Source organism: Ustilago hordei (genome assembly GCF_900519145.1).
Source record: "Ustilago hordei strain Uho2 genome assembly, contig: UHO2_contig_02, whole genome shotgun sequence".
In the NCBI taxonomy this organism is placed as follows: Eukaryota; Fungi; Basidiomycota; class Ustilaginomycetes; order Ustilaginales; family Ustilaginaceae; genus Ustilago; species Ustilago hordei.
In genome coordinates this window covers 2,029,006-2,047,252 of record NW_024545252.1, presented here as the reverse complement: position 1 = coordinate 2,047,252, position 18,247 = coordinate 2,029,006, and the positions used below count along the sequence as shown (strand labels likewise).

General features: G+C 52.3%; 7 protein-coding genes across 7 annotated transcripts; 5 read left to right on the top strand and 2 right to left on the bottom strand.

Moving 5' to 3' along the window:
• Positions 1 to 327: 327 nt before the first annotated feature.
• UHO2_01436 (putative electron transfer flavoprotein beta chain) lies at positions 328 to 1,358 on the top strand (the record flags this gene model as incomplete). The annotated part of the gene is made up of 3 exons (XM_041553903.1): positions 328 to 391; positions 509 to 645; positions 735 to 1,358. The coding sequence occupies 3 exons, from the start codon at positions 328 to 330 to the stop codon at positions 1,356 to 1,358; spliced, it is 825 nt and encodes a 274-aa protein (XP_041409837.1).
• Positions 1,359 to 2,170: 812 nt separating this feature from the next.
• Positions 2,171 to 3,685, top strand: UHO2_01435 (uncharacterized protein; the record flags this gene model as incomplete). Its single annotated transcript, XM_041553902.1, has 1 exon — positions 2,171 to 3,685. One exon carries the CDS (start codon positions 2,171 to 2,173, stop codon positions 3,683 to 3,685), a length of 1,515 nt encoding a protein of 504 aa, XP_041409836.1.
• A 110-nt stretch (positions 3,686 to 3,795) lies between these two features.
• Positions 3,796 to 7,692, bottom strand: UHO2_01434 (uncharacterized protein; the record flags this gene model as incomplete). Its single annotated transcript, XM_041553901.1, has 1 exon — positions 3,796 to 7,692. One exon carries the CDS (start codon positions 7,690 to 7,692, stop codon positions 3,796 to 3,798), a length of 3,897 nt encoding a protein of 1,298 aa, XP_041409835.1.
• Positions 7,693 to 8,761: 1,069 nt separating this feature from the next.
• UHO2_01433 (uncharacterized protein) lies at positions 8,762 to 9,757 on the top strand (the record flags this gene model as incomplete). The annotated part of the gene is made up of 1 exon (XM_041553900.1): positions 8,762 to 9,757. One exon carries the CDS (start codon positions 8,762 to 8,764, stop codon positions 9,755 to 9,757), a length of 996 nt encoding a protein of 331 aa, XP_041409834.1.
• Positions 9,758 to 9,784: 27 nt separating this feature from the next.
• UHO2_01432 (uncharacterized protein) lies at positions 9,785 to 11,401 on the top strand (the record flags this gene model as incomplete). The annotated part of the gene is made up of 1 exon (XM_041553899.1): positions 9,785 to 11,401. The coding sequence occupies one exon, from the start codon at positions 9,785 to 9,787 to the stop codon at positions 11,399 to 11,401; it is 1,617 nt and encodes a 538-aa protein (XP_041409833.1).
• A 2,132-nt stretch (positions 11,402 to 13,533) lies between these two features.
• On the top strand, positions 13,534 to 16,707 carry UHO2_01431 (uncharacterized protein; the record flags this gene model as incomplete). The annotated part of the gene is made up of 1 exon (XM_041553898.1): positions 13,534 to 16,707. The coding sequence occupies one exon, from the start codon at positions 13,534 to 13,536 to the stop codon at positions 16,705 to 16,707; it is 3,174 nt and encodes a 1,057-aa protein (XP_041409832.1).
• Positions 16,708 to 16,890: 183 nt separating this feature from the next.
• UHO2_01430 (uncharacterized protein) lies at positions 16,891 to 17,970 on the bottom strand (the record flags this gene model as incomplete). Its single annotated transcript, XM_041553897.1, has 1 exon — positions 16,891 to 17,970. One exon carries the CDS (start codon positions 17,968 to 17,970, stop codon positions 16,891 to 16,893), a length of 1,080 nt encoding a protein of 359 aa, XP_041409831.1.
• Between the last annotated feature and the right edge of the window lie 277 nt (positions 17,971 to 18,247).

The window sequence follows — 18,247 nt, the reverse complement described above, 5'->3', positions numbered from 1 at the left end:
TCAGGATGTAATTTCATTTTGATCTGTTACATCCTATGCTTTCAACAACTATCACAAGGACCGCTTTTCTCTCGGCCCAGTCGAAAATCGGAAAAGCGCGTGTGATGCGGAGCAAAGGCAGCAACGCTTTCAACCGGCTGCTCCGCGAAATCATACACACACTTGGCCCATCGCTTTTGTAAGAGGCCGACAACCGATTCACCCGAAAGTCACGACAACAGTCCGCACAACCAAGCTCGACACGCTTGCATCGACATCTTCTCCGCACCTTCTTCCCTTCCATCTCATCCGTCCCCACTCGCATCGACATCATACACGTACACCAGCATGCGTGCATCTCTAGTCAACCAGCTCCGAGTCCTTGTTCCCATCAAGAGGACCATCGACTATGGTAAGATTCTCTGGCGCACCGCTGTCGCATGAACACAGAATCAAAGAGCTTCACAGCGACAACTTACTGACCACTCGTTGCTCACGACTCTCTGCTCGTCTTGGTGTGCTACTCTAGCCGTCAAGATCCGTGTCGCCTCGGATGGTAAGGGCGTTGACCAGAATGTCAAATTCAGCATGAACCCTTTCGACGAGATCGCAGTAGAGGAGGCTGTCCGACTGCGTGAGAAGTACAAGGATGCCATCACCAAGATCGTACGTATCAAAGCACCTTAACTCTCGGCCGCATCATCCTTGCACGCTGCTAACTTGATCTTTGTCGTTTTCTCGTTGCTTTTACACAGACCGTCGTCTCCGTCGGCCCACCCAAGGCCGCTGATGTCCTCCGAACTGCCCTCGCTATGGGTGCCGACGATGCCATCCACGTCGAGGTTCCAGACAAGGCCAGCGCCAACCCACTTGAGCCCCTCGGTGTTTCGAAGATCCTTACCGAGGTTGTTAAGAAGGCTGGTGAGGAAGAGGAAGTCGGGCTTATCATCATGGGCAAGCAGGCCATCGACGACGATGCTTCGCAAACCGGTCAGATGCTTGCTGGTCTCCTCAACTGGCCTCAGGCAACATACGCTTCCAAGCTCGAGTTCCCATCCGGCAAGCCAGAGAAGGGCGCAGAGGCTCAGGTCACACGAGAGATTGACGGTGGTCTCGGCATTGTCAAGACCAAACTTCCATTCGTTATGACCACCGATCTTCGTCTCAACGAGCCACGATACGCATCGTTGCCTAACATCATGAAGGCCAAGAAGAAGCCATTCAAGAAGCTCAGCCTGAAGGACCTTGGACTCGAGGACGCGGTCAAACCACGACAGGAAATCCTCAAGGTTGCCGAGCCTCCCAAGCGTGAGGGTGGTGCTAAGGTCAAGGATGTTGACGAGCTCATTTCCAAGCTTAAAGAGGCTGGTCGCATCTAAACAGGTCAACGTAGCAGAGCATGAAACGCAGTTACAATGGTGTTGCGCGACGCCTCCATAGCAAGTTGTCAAAAGCATCACAAAGATCAATACTAGACTTGAAAACGATAACTCCCTCTCAGCAGTGTGCAGACTTCCAACAATTGCTCGGAACGTGGTGAGACTAGGGCCAGGGGTCAGTTCATGTTTGCGAAACCGACATTCGGTGTCAGCGTCCAGAGATTGTAGACCCTGCGGATGAAGCTGTGATATACTGTCGAACGGCTGTTCCCCGGCTTTGTGAGAATAGATCATGTCCTCTAAAGGGATAAAGGGCGTTTAGATGTATCATGAGAACAGGGTGCAGCGTGCGAACATTATTGCTTGCAGACCAGTCATAGTTCCGGTTGTCACCTTGGAAAAAGCAAAGTCACAGCCGGCGGTGGTTTTTGAGAAGAAACGCTAAAACAAAAAGCCACAGCACAGCGCACAAGCTAAACTAGAAAAAGTCACACAAAGTTGAGAAGAAATGGTCCGGCGTTCATCATCCGGACGCATTCTCCCACGGGTAGCCATTATCCCACCGTCCCCACCCTCCGCGATACCTCAACCTCAACAAGCCATCTAGAGGAGGACGACAGGATTGCACCCACGCTCCTTCCCCCCACGTTTCCAACTGACTTCATCTCAGAAACGGCGGCAAGATCACTTCTTGCTTCACTGCTCCGACCCTTCAAGCCCCTCAGCGACGGGAGTGAAAGTATTTGGACTCGAACACCTCTCTCTCTTGCCAACTTCCTTCGTCGTAGGTGGTCCCGTCTGGCAAAGGCATCATGTCGACATCTACCGCTACTATTCCGGCTGCCGCTGCAGCGACCGCCAACGGAGCTAACCATCACACAGCAGACACCTTCCGACCGCTCCTCAAAGCGCTCTCCCTCGCAGCATCCGTCCACTCGCAATCCGGCGAACCAAAACACAGGACCGGAACCTCTACCATCACTCATAACCAGCTCGAGCAGATTTTGCAGCATCTCGCCGACCCCAATTTCACCTCCTCGCGTGAGAACCATGCACAGATCGGATCCGCCTTGACATGTCTCAAGTTCTGCCGACTCGATATCCAAGCCGAAACTTTCGCTCTTGCTGCACGCATCTTCCTCGACTGCTGTCTCGACGTCTACGTCCCACCTCTTGATAACGAGACCGAAGAGTACACTGCCTCGTCACCTAGCGGAGCAGATGTAGAGTACCGCGGAACCCTCGATCTAGTCGGCACAGGTGGTGACGGCAAAGACACATTCAACGTCTCCACTACCGCTGCTATGGTCGCTGCTGGAGTCAAAGGCGTTCGAGTCTGCAAGCATGGAGCCAAAGCCTCTTCCTCTACTTCTGGCTCTGCCGATCTCCTCATGTCTCTCGGTATTCCTTTACTTTCCCTTCCAGCATCACAACTGCCATCAGTCCTGCGCAAGAGCAAGTTCTCTTTCCTCTTCGCCCAGCTCTACCATCCCGCCCTTGCACCTCTCGGTCCTATCCGTCGATCTCTGGGCTTTCCAACTATCTTCAACGTTCTCGGTCCACTCATCAACCCAGCTAAACCCAAACGCTGTATTCTCGGTGTACACAGCTACTACCTCGGTCGAATATTTGCTGAAGCTTTGTGCAAACGTGGTACTCAACGTGCTTGGATCGTTTGCGGTCAGGAAGGGTTAGATGAGATCAGTCCTGCAGGCAAGACGGATGTTTGGGAGTTGAAGGATGGAGAGATTACGGAGTTCACTATCGAACCTGAGGACTTTGGGTTGCAAAAACATCCACTGGAGCATGTTGGTTCGCACTCGGCAGATGAAAATGCTGCAATTGTGTTGAAGATGTTCTCCACCCCTGATTCTAGCTCGTTGCCAGAGGCGCCATTGGAGTTGAACATGCCTCTCGAGCCGGCAAACTTCCTCAACTTTGCCCCTGAAACTATGGTCCATGTCCGCTCCCTTCCTTCGATCCCAAAAACCGTCCGTTTGCAGGCGATCAAGGACTACACTCTGCTTCAATCAGCTGCACTACTGTACGTCGGTTCCTACGCAGGGTCGCTGAAAGAAGCGACAGTATTGGCAAGACAGTCGATAGAATCAGGCGCAGCATTGAGAGCGTTGGAAACGTTTAGAGACGAAAGCAGCTTGAGTATTGCAAGACAGGAAGAGGAGGAGAAGAACAAAGCCAAGTCGAGGAAGCAGAAGGAATCGCTTAAGGAGAGTAGAAAGAGCATCGAAGAGACGATCAAGGATCAGGATCAGTACTCCTACTTGCCCGAGATTCGACAGGATGCTGCTGTTGGTACCGACGACTAAGCTCACAAACCCATTCAATGTCACACAATCTGAACGCAAACATGATTGCATCGTAACATTCTTCAACCAGTCGACATTCATTTCTTTTATTTGTGTGAATCTGTGTGACTTTAGAAAGGCGCATACTCCTTGGGAGCAGCGATCTTTTCTGCTCTCTCCAAGTGACTTGCCCACAAAGGCCAGTTCAAACCTTCCTTCCCGATAAGCTTCAGCTCCAGCGCCTTGATCTTCTCCAACTCCTTGATCGAGTCGCCACTTCCCGCACCGAGTTCTTTCTTGAGCTTCTGCACAGCCTGGAAAGCCAACGCATAGCGCTTGTTGAGGATCGACCAGCGGACGTAGAGCTCAACGTACTCTTTCGCCTTGCTGTCAGCCGGGAAGTATTCGCGGTAGTTCTTCCACACCTTGTCCAGGTCAGACGAGGAAGGGGAGGACTCTTCGGCCTGAGTCATATAGACACGAGCTTTACGGTTGAGTGCGAGAACTAGAGCTTTCTTCTTCTCTTCCATCTCTTTGTTGGTCTTCTTTTCTTCATCGGTCTGTTCGGATGCAGAGGGTTTCTGAGTGGCCAGCCAGAGCTTGACTTCAGTCTCGTCAATGAGTGAAAGCACCTTGTCAGCAGCAGCAATCACGTGCTTCTGCTTGTCTGCATCCTTCTCGTCAGCATCGAGCGCTTCGAGCTTAGCCACGAGGACACCAAGGAACTTGGGGTAGTCGGCGATAAGCTTGTCCATAAACTCGAGCTTCTCCTTGGGATCCTTGATCTTCTTGGCCGTCGCTGTGAGCAACTCCGGGATCTCGTTCTCGTTTTTGCCACCAGCGCCTGCATCATCGCCGCCCTCATCTTTCTTGACGGCGGGAGGAACGATGTATCGGATCTGACCCTTGCCTTCAGCAGCAAACCCGAACGATCCCACCAAGACATCTCCAGGTTGCGCTTCCTTCGGCACGGCATCGCCCTCCAAATTCAAGTCAAGCGTCAAAACGATTCGCTCGCCAGGGTGCAGCTTCAAACCATTGTACTTAGCGGGGGTAGCTTCTCCGTGCAAATCAACATGATTGTCGTAGAGCTTGAGCGCAGCCGACTCGGGCTTAGACAGCTTCTGGTCGATCATCAAGGTAACGTTCTTGAGCGTCTCGAGCACCTTGAAGTTTTCATTGAGAAGTTGCGCCTTGAGCACGTATTCACCCTTGGGAAGCTCGACCTCCTTCTTATAGACATCGCCGAAGTGGACCCGCTTCTTACGGAAGTCAAAGAGTTGAGTGAGCAGTGGTACGCTCGAGTCGTACAAGTGATTTCCGAGCGCAGGGAACGAGTAGCTGAGCTTGTTCGACTCCTCCTTGGCGGAGATATTGTACGTCGTGACGAGCTCAAACATGTGGTTGCCGCTTGGCTGGACATCCCTTGGTGTGGTGAGTGGTCGGATGGTGGACGATGTCGGGCGGTGGAATGTTCGTCGAGTATCGAAGGAGATGCTGGGCTTGAGCTCTTCGATGCGAACGGTCGATTGACACTCGATCTTAGCATGGCCCTCACCACCGATCAAGGTGAGCTCCTGACGCCCGCTAGCAGGTATGAGCGAAGCACTGATACCGTGAAATTCAATGTCAAGGTCAAGATCAAAGGCCGACTTGTTGGACCAGAACTGAGCGGAGCAGACCTCCATGGTCATACCACCACGTACGTTGAACTTCTTGATGACTGGCTCGTTCTCCTGCAGCGCGAGCACGAATGCCTTCTCGACCTCGCTCAGACGCTGCAGTGGCTCAAGCTGGACACAGTGGAGCCAGAAGCGTGCGCTAGTACCAGCAGACGAGTGGTTGGAGCTGCGAACAGTGAGCGAAGCCCAAGTAGCACCTTCGGGAACGTGAACGAATCGCCTCTCAATCTTGCCTGCCTCGAAGCGGACAGTGTCGAACTTGACGGTAGGCGAGGGGAAGACCTCGGGCTTAGCCACGGTGACGGGGATGTCAAAGAGTTTGTGACCAGGCTTCTCGGTGTCGTAAGCCTCGATCCAAGCATGGTGGAGACCAGGAGCGAGATCGGTGGGGTCCACCCTGACCTCGAAAGTGCGGCCGTTACCGCCGAGGAGCAGGAACTCGGGCACCTGGACCCATGGTTGTGTAGCGGCGAGCGCACATCTGAGCTCAAGGTTGAAGGTCTTCTCCGTTTCGCCAGCTTTGAAAATGGGTCGGACGGTAATGTTGGTCTGCTGCACAGAGTGAGTTTCGTCCCTCTCGCGAAGGTAGATACCTCGCTTGTCAAGGCGGCCGAGAGGTTTGCCAGCACGAGTGACAGCAACGCGATACTCGGCATCCTGATCAACGCGGTCCTTGTTCTGCACGAGGTAGTCCCAGGCAGCGTCAACGCGGATGAACGGTACATCCAAGGGGTCGTTGACATCCTTGCCCGTTACACGAACAGCGTTGAAGACGCGAGCAGGGGTAATAGGGATCTTCTGAGCCTTGAGACCAGAGAGAAGCAAAGCGATCGAGCCGCATGCGTTTGGCGAGCTCATCGATGTACCGTTCATGAGTTGTGTCGACTGGAGACAGTAACGTGGGATGGAAGTGATAGCAGCACCGGGAGCGTAGATGGAGACACCGCGGTCACCGTCAGCAGTTGGGCCGCGACTGCACCAGGTGGTGACACTGTCTGGGACGCCCTTCTCGACAAGAGCATACTCGGCCTTCTGCATGGCACCTGCATTGACGTAGGCGCCGACACTGAGCACAGAAGAGGTGGTACCACCTGGCTGGCCAACAGTGGTCAGGGCGGGACCGTTGTTGCCGGCACTGCTGACGAAGAGAATGTCACGTTGACGAATGACAATGTCTCTAAGTGCCTTGGCAAAAGCACCCTTGTCCTCGGTACCGAAAGCACCATCTTCACCGTAACTGAGGTTGGCGATGTCGCACTTGGTGTCAATGAGCGCCTGTGCAGAGCGGAGCATAGCCTGACCTTGTTCCATGCTGCCAAGTCGAGCATCACCGATCTTGAGACTGACAATCTCGCATCCAGGGGCAACACCGTTGAGCTCGGGCTGGTCGTCGTGTCGGGCACCGACGATACCTGCTACGTGAGTACCGTGGCTGCCGGCAAGCGTGACGAGACTGAGAACGTTGCCGTTGTCCTCGATGTTAACAGTGTAGGTGAGCAAATCCTGCTGGCCAAAGCTCTGCCATTGACGCTCGATGCGGAAGTCAGTGATGGGCTCGATGGTGGTAAGGTCAAGAGTCTGCAGCTCGAGAGGCTTAAGAACATCCTCTGGCTGACCATTGGAGGGATCATGCGTCTCGCCTTCACCACCTCCAACAACAGCATACCAGTTCTTGCCGTTGTGGAATACGATGGCCTCGATGAGCGGGCCGTCGTCCTTGTAAGAGGCAGCAAGGTCCTTGAGTGCCTGGATACGTGCCTTGATCTCGTCCTTCTTTAATTTGGCATTCTCGGAAGGAGATTCGGTCTTGTCTGAACCTTCTTCAGAAGATTTGGAATCTTTCGATGCGGCGGGGCTGTCAAGAGCGTTCAGCTCACTCTGTGCTTGGCAAAGGAGAGCCTGGTGGGAGACGAGGAAGGCCTTCTTCCTCTCTGCAGAGCGACGATTCTTGAGCTCGCCGGGCCAGAGATCGTAAGCTTTCTTGAAGCCGATCTTCCATTCGCCCTTGGGATTAGAGAGTTTGGAAGAGACACGAATTGTTCGTCCAGTGAAGGGCGACTTGAACTCAATGTGTCCTGCCGAGCTGCTGCCAGATGACGAGACAGGCTCGATGGGTTGAAGAGGGACATCGCCAGCACCAGTGCAGTCGATCACATCGACAACCTTTCCTGGCTGGTTAAGCCCAATGGCAGCAGGGTCAACACCAGTGTCAAGGATGGCGACACGAACGTTGCGACCATCGTATTCGGGATACTTGCGGAGGAAGCTGAGCGCCTCTGTGGTGTCTTTGGGAAGCAAGCCACCCAGAGGGAAGGATTCGCTTGGCGCAGCACGAGCAGATGGCATTGTGGAGGAAGTAGACGTAGCGTCGATGATCGAAGCGGAGCGGCGGAGGTATGGGGTGGTTGAGAGAGATCGAGTGGAGGAGGTACCTGTAGGGATAGTGATCGCTGCACGAGCCGAGAAACGACGTGTGTACGTAGCTAACGAGGTGGATGAGCGGGGATATGATGCGAAGCGAGCCTTGTCACGAAGCAGACGTGGAAAGGCAAGGATGCGCGGCTGTGAGAGAGGAGCAAGGATGGAAGGGTACGGTGAGCAAAGACAGTCTTTTCAACAAGAACTTCAAGCCAGACTTGGCATGTCCGGTACTCACCAACTGTATCATGCCCCAAAGCTGCGATGCTCGTCAATGTGTGTGATATGATATCGAGACAGGAAGAGAAGTATAGCAATGAGGGGAGGGAGGAAGGAAGGCGTGCTAGTGTGCTAGTGTTGGTTTAACTTAGTGTGGCTCGACCGTCCTGCGCAGGAAAGTGTGCGTTACATCTCGGTCTTTCTCCGGCCTCAGCTTGACCCGATTACCTTCACATCCTGGTTGCTGTTTGCTGTGATAGGCTCGCTAACCACAGAAAAGGCCACGACATCGCTCTTGACTGATCGCGTCAAGTCGAGTTTGTTACATCTTCTGAAGGGCACATGGTAAGAAAAAGAACAAATCTCGGAACTCGCTCTTTGAGTCTGTCTGAGTTGAAGATGCGTCGGCATCTCAAGTAAGATGCACATGTTACGGCCGAGACATTGAGACACGGGAGGCTCACGTAAGCGAGAAGTACAATGAGGTACGTAATTGTTGTCATGGTGACAGCACAGTGGCACCCGGTATCATAGCAACACAGGAGTACAAATGAAGAGACACATCCTGCCTCGAATAGGACCAGAGCAGTGAATGGAGTATATATATGTGTTTGTCATTCAGTCTCACACCATGAAAACCAAGCATTACATAGAACATATGGCTGTGGTAAAGGGAGTCTGATCGTGACCCCGATAACGCCGTATATTAATTGTTATCTTCATTTGATTAAGAGTCTGAAGAAGCCATCACCGAGCTAACCGAAACTCGCCGACAACCATGGTAGAAGACACCGAAACGAGGACTAAAGGAAGCAGAAAAGGCAAGAACACCCAGGTTCGGGTCGATAATAATGCCACGAGCGAGAACGAGCTGGAGGCCATCAATGATGAAGCCGACGAAGACACTGATTCCGACTCCGACTTTGATGATGGCGACAAGCGATATAACTTTCGCACCCTAGCAAAGCTCCTCGAACCCGTGCCAAAGCTCACATCACGAAACTATCATAGCTGGAGCGCTCATGTGAAATCTTTCCTCCGATCCGTGCCTCATGTGATGAAACATCTCGAGGGAACGTACGACAAGAAACACCCGAAATGGAGCCGCTCCCTCGACGATGCTTTAATCAATGCCCTGCGTGGAACAATCGACACTACCGGAGAACACAATGTAAATTACCTCGTTCTAGATGTAATCAAGGAGTACCTTACTTTCAACCAAGTGTGGAGAAAGATCGAAAACGGTCTCACGAATGAAGCCACCAAGACGTCTCACAGACTTGCGCTTATCTCGCAACTCAACGATACAAAGATGTTTAACTCGGACGCCAGAAAGCTAATTCAAGAGATCCGGTCCATACAAACCGAAAGCAGCCTCCTCGGCAAACCATTCGCCGATGATACATTGTTCTCGGCTCTGCAGAAATGCACGATCCGGCATCCGGTGTACAAGGAGACGGTTGCCACCGTCCATCAAATCGATTTCAACGCCCTTGCCACCGCACTAAGCATCCAGCAGACTGCTGTCGAGAGCGTCCCCGCACAAAGGATCGACCCTCGACAAGCCAGTGCTAGAACCGCCGGCAACGACGATCAAAACGAACGGGCCGGAGAGACCGAAGCCGAAGCCGACAACAGCCACGCGAGCTCGAGGAACGCAAGCAAATCACACCGAATCCGATGCTGGGTCTGCAAGCGACCGGGACATGGTATCAGTCAATGCGACGCCTTGGTTACCATTCCCAAGGACTCCCCCCTCGCTGAACCTAAATAGGAAGTGTGGTGCTCCCTCACCCTCCCAATGAAATGGCAGGACCCCTCGAACACAAAAGAAACAGCTCATTGGATCTTGGACTCGGGGGCGAGTTACCATATGGTGAACGACTACAGCATGCTCATCCACCCGAGAACTTGCCGAAAGCGGATAATTACCGCCGGAAGCGAGGTCTTGGAAGCGGCAGCTATAGGAGATGCAAGCATATCAACAGATTACAGGGAAATCTCTCTGCAAAATGTATTGTATGTAAAGCACCTTAATGTTAACCTTCTGTCAACAAATTCATTAACGGATGAAGGAGCACGAGTGATATTGGACACAACCGGCGGCCAAATTTTTCTAACAAATGGCATGACACTTAAGATTGCAAAGAATCGCGAGCGAGGACTTCTGGAGTTCCGAGGTGACACATGGCAAGAAAGCGCGATGGCCACATCAGCACCATTGTTTGAAGGTGTTGATGAGGAGTTCGAGCATATTGAGAATGAGCTGAAAGTTTCAAAGCAACAACTATGGCATGAGCGTCTCGGGCACCCAGGAAGAGACAAAGCTAAGGCGATCACAACCAAGTTAAAGGATAAGCATACCATGAAATTGGATCCAAACACCGCTCTGACATGTGAGCAGTGCATACGATCCAAGAGCACAAGCACTCGGATGGGGAAAGGTAGCAGCGAAAGAGCCGTAGGGCCCCTGGATCTTATCCACGTTGATCTAATAATAGACTCGTCCCACGTGACGGAGTACACATGCACGTTGGTGCTGGTCGACGATCATAGCAAGTATGTGTATGCACAGCCATTGACACGAAAGAGTCATGCCTTTATGCAACTTAAAAGGATTGTTTCGTTCCTGGAGACACAGACGGATCGGAAGCTAAAAGCGATCCGATCCGATCAAGGAACGGAATGGAAAAGCAATGATGCATTAGAATGGTCGTTAGAAAAGGGCATAGAGTGGCAAACCACCGTAGGGTACAACAGCAAACAAAATGGACGGGTAGAAAGAATGAACAGGACCCTTGGAGAGAAGATGAGAACGTTGCTAATGCAGAGGAGACTACCGAAGAAGTTCTGGCCATACGCGATCAGAGCTGCGGCGTTCAAAATAAACCTCACTCCGAGCGTTGATAATGAATTCCCTTATCAAGCGATGTTTGGCAAGTCGCCGGAACGAGCTTTAAAGCTCCTACGAGTGTTTGGTTGTCTGGCATGGGTAAACGTACCCAAAGTTAAACGGGACAACAAGAAACTGGACCAGCGAGCCGTCGCATCCATTTTCTTAGGGTACAGTCTAGAAAGGAAGGGCTGGCTCTTCTACAGCCCGGACTACAATCCGAACATCTTCTGGAGCAACTCAGCAAAATTCATGGAATCAAAGTGCTGGTCAGACAGAACAGAGTGGCGACCGGTTGACACAAAGGCACCCCCAATGATGATGACAGAGGAAAATTTCGAAGATCTAGGATACAATAAAGAAAATATATTCGACGAAACAGATGAAGAGCCACTACAAGAATACATGGATATGGAGACAGACTCGGAAGAAAGATTAAGCGAAGGAACAGCGGAGGTGATGGAACAAGGACCAATCGCCGAAACTCAAATTGACAGCGAATTCTATGGACTCGTAGCGACGTGACCGGAATGGAGAAAGAACCTGGACCCAACCATACATGAAGCAATGAGTGGAAAGGACAGAAAGCACTGGGAGGAGGCCATGCGAAAGGAGCTGGATGGATTGGAGGCGATGGGCACATGGGAGATAGTCGACCTCCCAAAGGGTGCAAATACTGTCAACACACGTTGGGTACTCAAGATCAAAACCGATGCAAACCTCGTGCCGACAAAGTTCAAAGCCCGGCTCGTGGCATGAGGTTTCACTCAACGCGAGGGCATCGACTATACAGAGGTCTTCGCACCAGTAGCACCCATCCAATCCATTCGAGGGGTGATCGCTGTCGCAGCAGTACGAGATTGGGAAATGGATTCTATTGACGTAAAGCAAGCGTACCTGAACTCCACTATACACCATGATGTATACCTCAAGCCCCCAGTAGGAATCAAAATACCACCCGGAAAAGTGTTGAAGGTAGTGAAAGGACTGTACAGTCTGAAACAATCGGGCCGAGAATGGAACATTGAGTTAGACTCACATCTCCGGATGATCGGATTCCATTGCATGCCGAGCGCACCATGCCTATACTCAAGAGGGACAGGCGACAAGATCACGATCATCACAGCATACGTGGACGACATGCTAATAACATCACCCAGTTGTGATGAAGTAGATCATGCAAAGCGAGAGATCATGGACAAATGGGAGACGCAAGACAATGGAAGGGTCAAAGAATTTCTGGGTATCAAGATCACACGTGATAGAAGACGGAGGAGGATATCTCTGGGTCTAACGGCATACATCAAGGAAATGGTGAACAAATGGTTAGGAGGAGCAAACGAGAAATCTTGGGTACCCATGCTGAGTGTAGCGAATGTTGCCGGAGGTGAGCGATGTGAACCTCAGCGAGCAAAGAAGTATCAAGAATTGGTCGGCCAACTATTATGGGTCTCCAACACAGCCTGACCAGATATTGCCTTTGCTGTCGGCGTATTGGCGCGATATATGTCGATCCCGATCGACAGTGCATGGAAGGCAGCCATCCACGTGGTAAAGTACCTGAACCAAACGAGCAAATATCAGTTGCACCTAGGAGGGGAGACAAACGAGCACTCGGATACACCGGTAACGACGTATACCGACGCAAACTGGGCATCCGACCCCACAAATGGACGAAGAAGCACCTCGGGGTCGATAACATATGTATATGGGTGTCCAGTGAGTTGGAAATCACATGTTCAGAAGTGTGTGGCATTGTCAGCAGTCGAAGCAGAGTTTGTCGCCGCTTCCGAAGCGGTGCGAGAAACCTTATTCTTCTCATATTTGCTCCGGGATTTGGAGACCATGGACATTCGGCCCGTACTATACACAGATAGCCAGGGGTGCATACAGGTGAGTAAAGATCCAGCCAAACATTGGAAGTTAAAGCACATCGACACACGGTATCATTTCGTTCGCGATCACGTACAAGAGGGTGATGTGGAAATCAAATATGTCGGAATGGCAAACAACGTTGCAGATGTCTTGACAAAACCCTTACAGGGTCTTAACACCTCACGATTGGCTAGGATGATAGGACTGGAGATCCCGCCGAAGGGGGGAGTTGAAGATGTGTTGGCATCTCAAGTAAGATGCACATGTTACGGCCGAGACATTGAGACACGGGAGGCTCACGTAAGCGAGAAGTACAATGAGGTACGTAATTGTTGTCATGGTGACAGCACAGTGGCACCCGGTATCATAGCAACACAGGAGTACAAATGAAGAGACACATCCTGCCTCGAATAGGACCAGAGCAGTGAATGGAGTATATATATGTGTTTGTCATTCAGTCTCACACCATGAAAACCAAGCATTACATAGAACATATGGCTGTGGTAAAGGGAGTCTGATCGTGACCCCGATAACGCCGTATATTAATTGTTATCTTCATTTGTCTGCGAAAGAGCACATTTTCTTCCTGATCTTGTGCCCTCCTGGAAATTTTCTGAAATTTTTGAGCTTTTGACGCAGAAGAAGACCCTTTGCTGTCCCTTTGCTGTCCAGCTCTTTGCTGCTGTGGAGTGCCTCTCACGGCTGAACCTGCTTCTACACCTCGACCATTCCTCTGCCTCCCTTACCTTTTGGTTAACAACCACACCATCAATCTTGTCGAGATGCCGCCTAAAAGGTATTTCGAGCAGGATGAGGCTTCCCCGGAGGTGGTGGCTACCTCTCAGCTCGAGGTTGCCCATGCCACTGCCTCCACCGAATCCCCCAACAAGAGCAAAAATCGCAGCCACAACAGGGAGCCTAAGGTCAACTCGACCCTCTTCATCTCGAGACTTCCCTACACGGCGACAACAACCGACCTGCAGACCATGTTCAGTGAGATCGGTCCACTGAAGCGAGCCTTCGTCGTCACAGATCAGGAAACCAAGAAGTCCAAAGGTGTTGGTTACGTCACATTCGCCATCCCTGAGGATGCCAACACCGCCCTTGAGCAGCTCCAAGGCAGTTCGCTCGATGGTGGAAGCAGAAGGATTCAGATCACATTCGCCGACCAAAAGGACCCAACCGGCAACAAGCGACCCACTGTCAAAGCCGATCCTGACTCGCCCTCCGCCTCCAAGCGGCCTCGTACAGATGCCTCCAAACCACCTCGGTCCATTGCTGCAATCCGCGAGAAGGATGCTGATGCTGTACGAACTGTCATTCTGTCCGGTCTCGCCGGCTGCAGTCCCGCCCCAGACTCCAAGCAGATCTATAAGCGAGCCCGAAAGATTGGTGACGTCGAGAATGTCATCTACCCATACACTTCTTCGCCAAACCCCGACGATGTCGCTCACGTCATCTTCCGCACACCCAACCACGCCATGACTGCGGTCGAGAAGCTTCACGCCCATATCTTCAAGGGCGTTCAAATCAGCGCTATCCTAAAGAAGCGTGCCGACAACGCTGCCAAGATTGCCGCACACATGCGTCCAGAGACACTCGCAAAGAGGGAGAAGATGCGCCAGGATGTCGAGAAGAACAGTGGAAAGGGCTCCATGCCAGTATTGCTGTCCGATATTGACAAGTCCAGCAGGCTCATCATCCGTAACCTGCCGTTCGATGTCAACGAAGCTGATCTGAGATCCATCTTCTTGCCCTTCGGTCCGGTCTACGAGATCACTATTCCCAAGGTCAAGGCCAAGACTACCGCTGCTGAGGAGACAAAGGTGGTGAAGGAGGAGGACACAACTGTAGAAGCAGAGGCGATCGATGTTGATAGCGACAGTGATGACGACGATGACTCTTCCGAAACAGGCGCATCAGAAAGCGAGGCTGAAGAGGAAGGCGACGAGGAGGTGCTCGATGTAGATGACGCAGACGAGCAGAACAGTGATGCTGAAGATGCGGATGAGGACAAGGAGGAAGAGGACAGCTCTGCTGCTTCTGAAGTTGAAGCCGAAGCTACTGCTGCTGCCACAGACGACATAGTCGTCAAGACAGAAGAAGATGAGAGCATCGATACTCTCGCTGCGCCCGCCGCCAAGCCTACTCCAGCCGCACCTGCACCGAAGCCAGCTGCCGAGAAGGGTCGTGGTTTCGCCTTCGTCTGGATGGCTTCTCGTAACGACGCTGCTCGTGCCATCGAGGCAGTCAACGGCAAGACCATCCAACACGGCGCTGCTGAACGTGCCGCCTACAAGGCTGCTCTCGGCTCCCGTGGTCGTCGGGTTGCCAAAGCCGCCCTCGACCGTGTCCGTGAGCAAGCCCAACCGGAGCGTGTTGTCGCTGTCGACTGGGCACTCAGCAAGAAGGATTGGGAGGCAAAGGCTGACGAATCCGAACCCGAAGACGATGCAAAGGACAACGACAAGGCCGAAAACGGAGCATCCGGGGACGAAAACAATGATGAGCCAGCTGAGCGACCCAAGCTCCCCGCACCCGAAGAAGGTACCACCCTCTTCGTCCGCAACTTGCCATATCAGGCCACCGAAGAAGAACTCCGCAACCTCTTCCGCACCTTCGGTCCCCTCCGTTATGCTAAGATCACGATGGACAAGACTACCAACCGCAGCAAAGGTACTGGATTCGTTTGCTTCTGGCAGGCCGATTCTGCAGAGGCAGCGCTTGCTCAAGCCAAGATCATTGAGCGCGAATCTGGTGTTTCTGGCTCCTCGTCCGCTCCCACCTCAGTCGCGAACCAGAAGAACCCCTTCGCAATGCCTTCCGTCCTCACTGCCGACCCTGCCGCCCCCCTCACCGCAAGCTTGAACCTTCACGGTCGTGTACTCAACGTCATTCCCGCTGTCGCACGTGATGAAGCGTCGCGCCTCGAAACTAGCGGCCGCAAGGAGCGTGAGAAGGGCGACAAACGTAACACTTGGTTGCTGCGCGAAGGTGTTCCCTTCCCCAACTCTGACTTTGCCGCCAAACTCGCACCCAGTGAAGTCGAGAAGCGTCTTCAATCCTTCCAAGTTCGCAAGGCGCAGATGGGCGCCAACCCCTCGCTCTTTGTCAGCAAAACACGTCTCTCTGTTCGTTCTTTGCCGCTGTTTGTCTCTGACCGCATGCTCAAGCGTCTCGCTATCCATGCTATCAAGGCTTTCGCCGCCGAAGTCCGCAAAGGCGAGCGTGAGGACTTGGATGCAGACGAAAAAGCCGATCGCACCGTCAGCTCCTCTGTGGAGAACAGAAAGAGGAAGCCTGGAGAGCGACCCACCGCTGTGGTTCAGTCCAAGGTTGTCCGCCAGCACGACCGAGTGGAAGCGTTGACAGGAATGGGCAAGTCGAAAGGTTACGGTTTCTTGGAGATGAAGTCGTACAACGATGCACTGAAGGTGATCCGTTGGGCGAATGCCAATAAGACCGTCTCCAAGCTCTTCGGCGAATGGTGGACCGATGATCTGCAACAGCAAGTTGACCGTATTGCCACCCAGGTTCACTCCAAGACCAAGACTCTCGAGGAGAAGAAAGGTGAAGAGGCGGATGCATTGCGAGCTGAGATCGAAGAGCTCAACACGCGTCGTCAGCGTCTGCGTGCTAAGCTTGCTGAACTTGGCGAAAATGGCACCGGCGCAGAGAAGGAGAGAGGAGGAATGCTCATGATCGAATTCGCCATCGAGAATGTCGTCACCACCAAGAAGAGAGCAAACAAACTCAAAGCGATCAAAGAAGGCGCTGAGCGAAGAAAGCAGAGAGAGGAACAGGACGCAGAGGCCAAACAGGAGGAAGCTGAACAAGCGAGAAGAGAAGCTCAGGCTGCTCGGAAGATCGAGGCCGAGAAGAACAAGCCCAAGGGTTATGCACATGGTCATGTAATCGGTAAAAAGAGGAAGGAGAGGAAGGCGCGAAGGGGTTAAGCGTGCATGAGATTTCTCTTTGCATGCTTTCATAGTCATCATTCGTTTCAGTTGAACACATCTTCACATCATTTGTTTCTCAAATTGTTCTTGTGAAACTGCGCTGTGTGTATATAGCATTATCGGAACCAATGAAGTGTGTATCTCGTAGACACATTTTGTAGAGGTGTGTGAATGATGTTATTACCACCATCCTGGACCCGTCCCAGACTCTGGCCCTTCTTTATCCGCCGCATCAATGATCAATCTGAATTCTCCTCCGACACCCTGCGGCATCAAGTCTAAGGCTAGCATCCTCCTCTCTAACCCATCTTCTGCCGTGAAGTGTTCCCTGACGGACACCGCCGCTGCTGCGGAACCTAGCACATTATTGATGACCACGCCTTGTGTGAACATCTTGTTATAGTCGAGGTAGAGATGTATTGTGCCCGGCTGCATGATAGTGGCATGAATCGAAACTTGTCGCGTCTCGGGGTTGCATGAGAGGTACTGAAGTGCAATGCGACCTTGTCTATCAATGAGGACAGGTGGCACGCCAAAGATGAGAAGCATATCTCGTAGTCGGACGATACTCTTTGGTAGCTCGCTATGCAGTGTAGAGAGAATGTAGTTGGGAATAGCCGCTGCGAGGTCGACGTGGCCAATATAGGTGATATCGCATCCTTCGTCTCTGCTTTCCAGATAGAATGCCGCTTTAAAGACCTTAGCTCGAACACAACCTTCGACTTGTGCAGGAATGCCCGGGACCTCATCAATACTCTGGTAGCCGAGGACCATGTTGGTGGTTGTGAAGTCGGGGATCTTTTGTAGGTTGCCTGCTGCGTCCCAACATCGTAGTGCTTGAAGACCGCAAATGTCTCTTGGTTTGTAGATGGGGCCGATTCCACGCCAGACGAGATAGAAGAGGAATTCGTGCATGCTGAAAGAGCGCATGATGTGTGCCGACTGGACTCGGATATCCCACATCATGCGGAAGCCAGTCATACGGATACCGGTAAACACTTCGAGTGGGGTGAGGCCCGCAGCATGCGTTTTGCCGCGGAACATGGGCATGACTGAAAAGGGCTCATCGGGCTTGCGTGGATAGATGGCGATCTCGCAGCCGTTGGCGGTGCCACGATCTTCCCAGCCACCTTCGGTCTCCTGACGTAAGGAGAGGATCATGGACATGAGCTTTTCTGCTACATCTTGCCAGTCATTCTTCCAGTAGCCGTTTTCGGCGGGTCGTTCAGGGATGATGGCGACGTTACCTGGCGCGCTCATCTTGTTGATATGAAACGCTTCGTGCTGCGCTGCTCTGTCTGTACTGTCGTGCGCTGTGCTGCCTCGTATACGTTGGTATCGTGATATAGTAGCTGGGAGTGTTATGTGCCAAGAGACTATTCGAAGCTAGTTCCAGACTAGCATGTCGAATCGCCTTGAGTTAGTTGACGGGAAGATAGAGCACAAAAGCTTGGAACTCGGTCTGACCAACCTGAATGTCTCGAGTCGATGTGATACTTGGACCGTGATGAGCCGTTTGGCAGCTTGTTTACGCAAA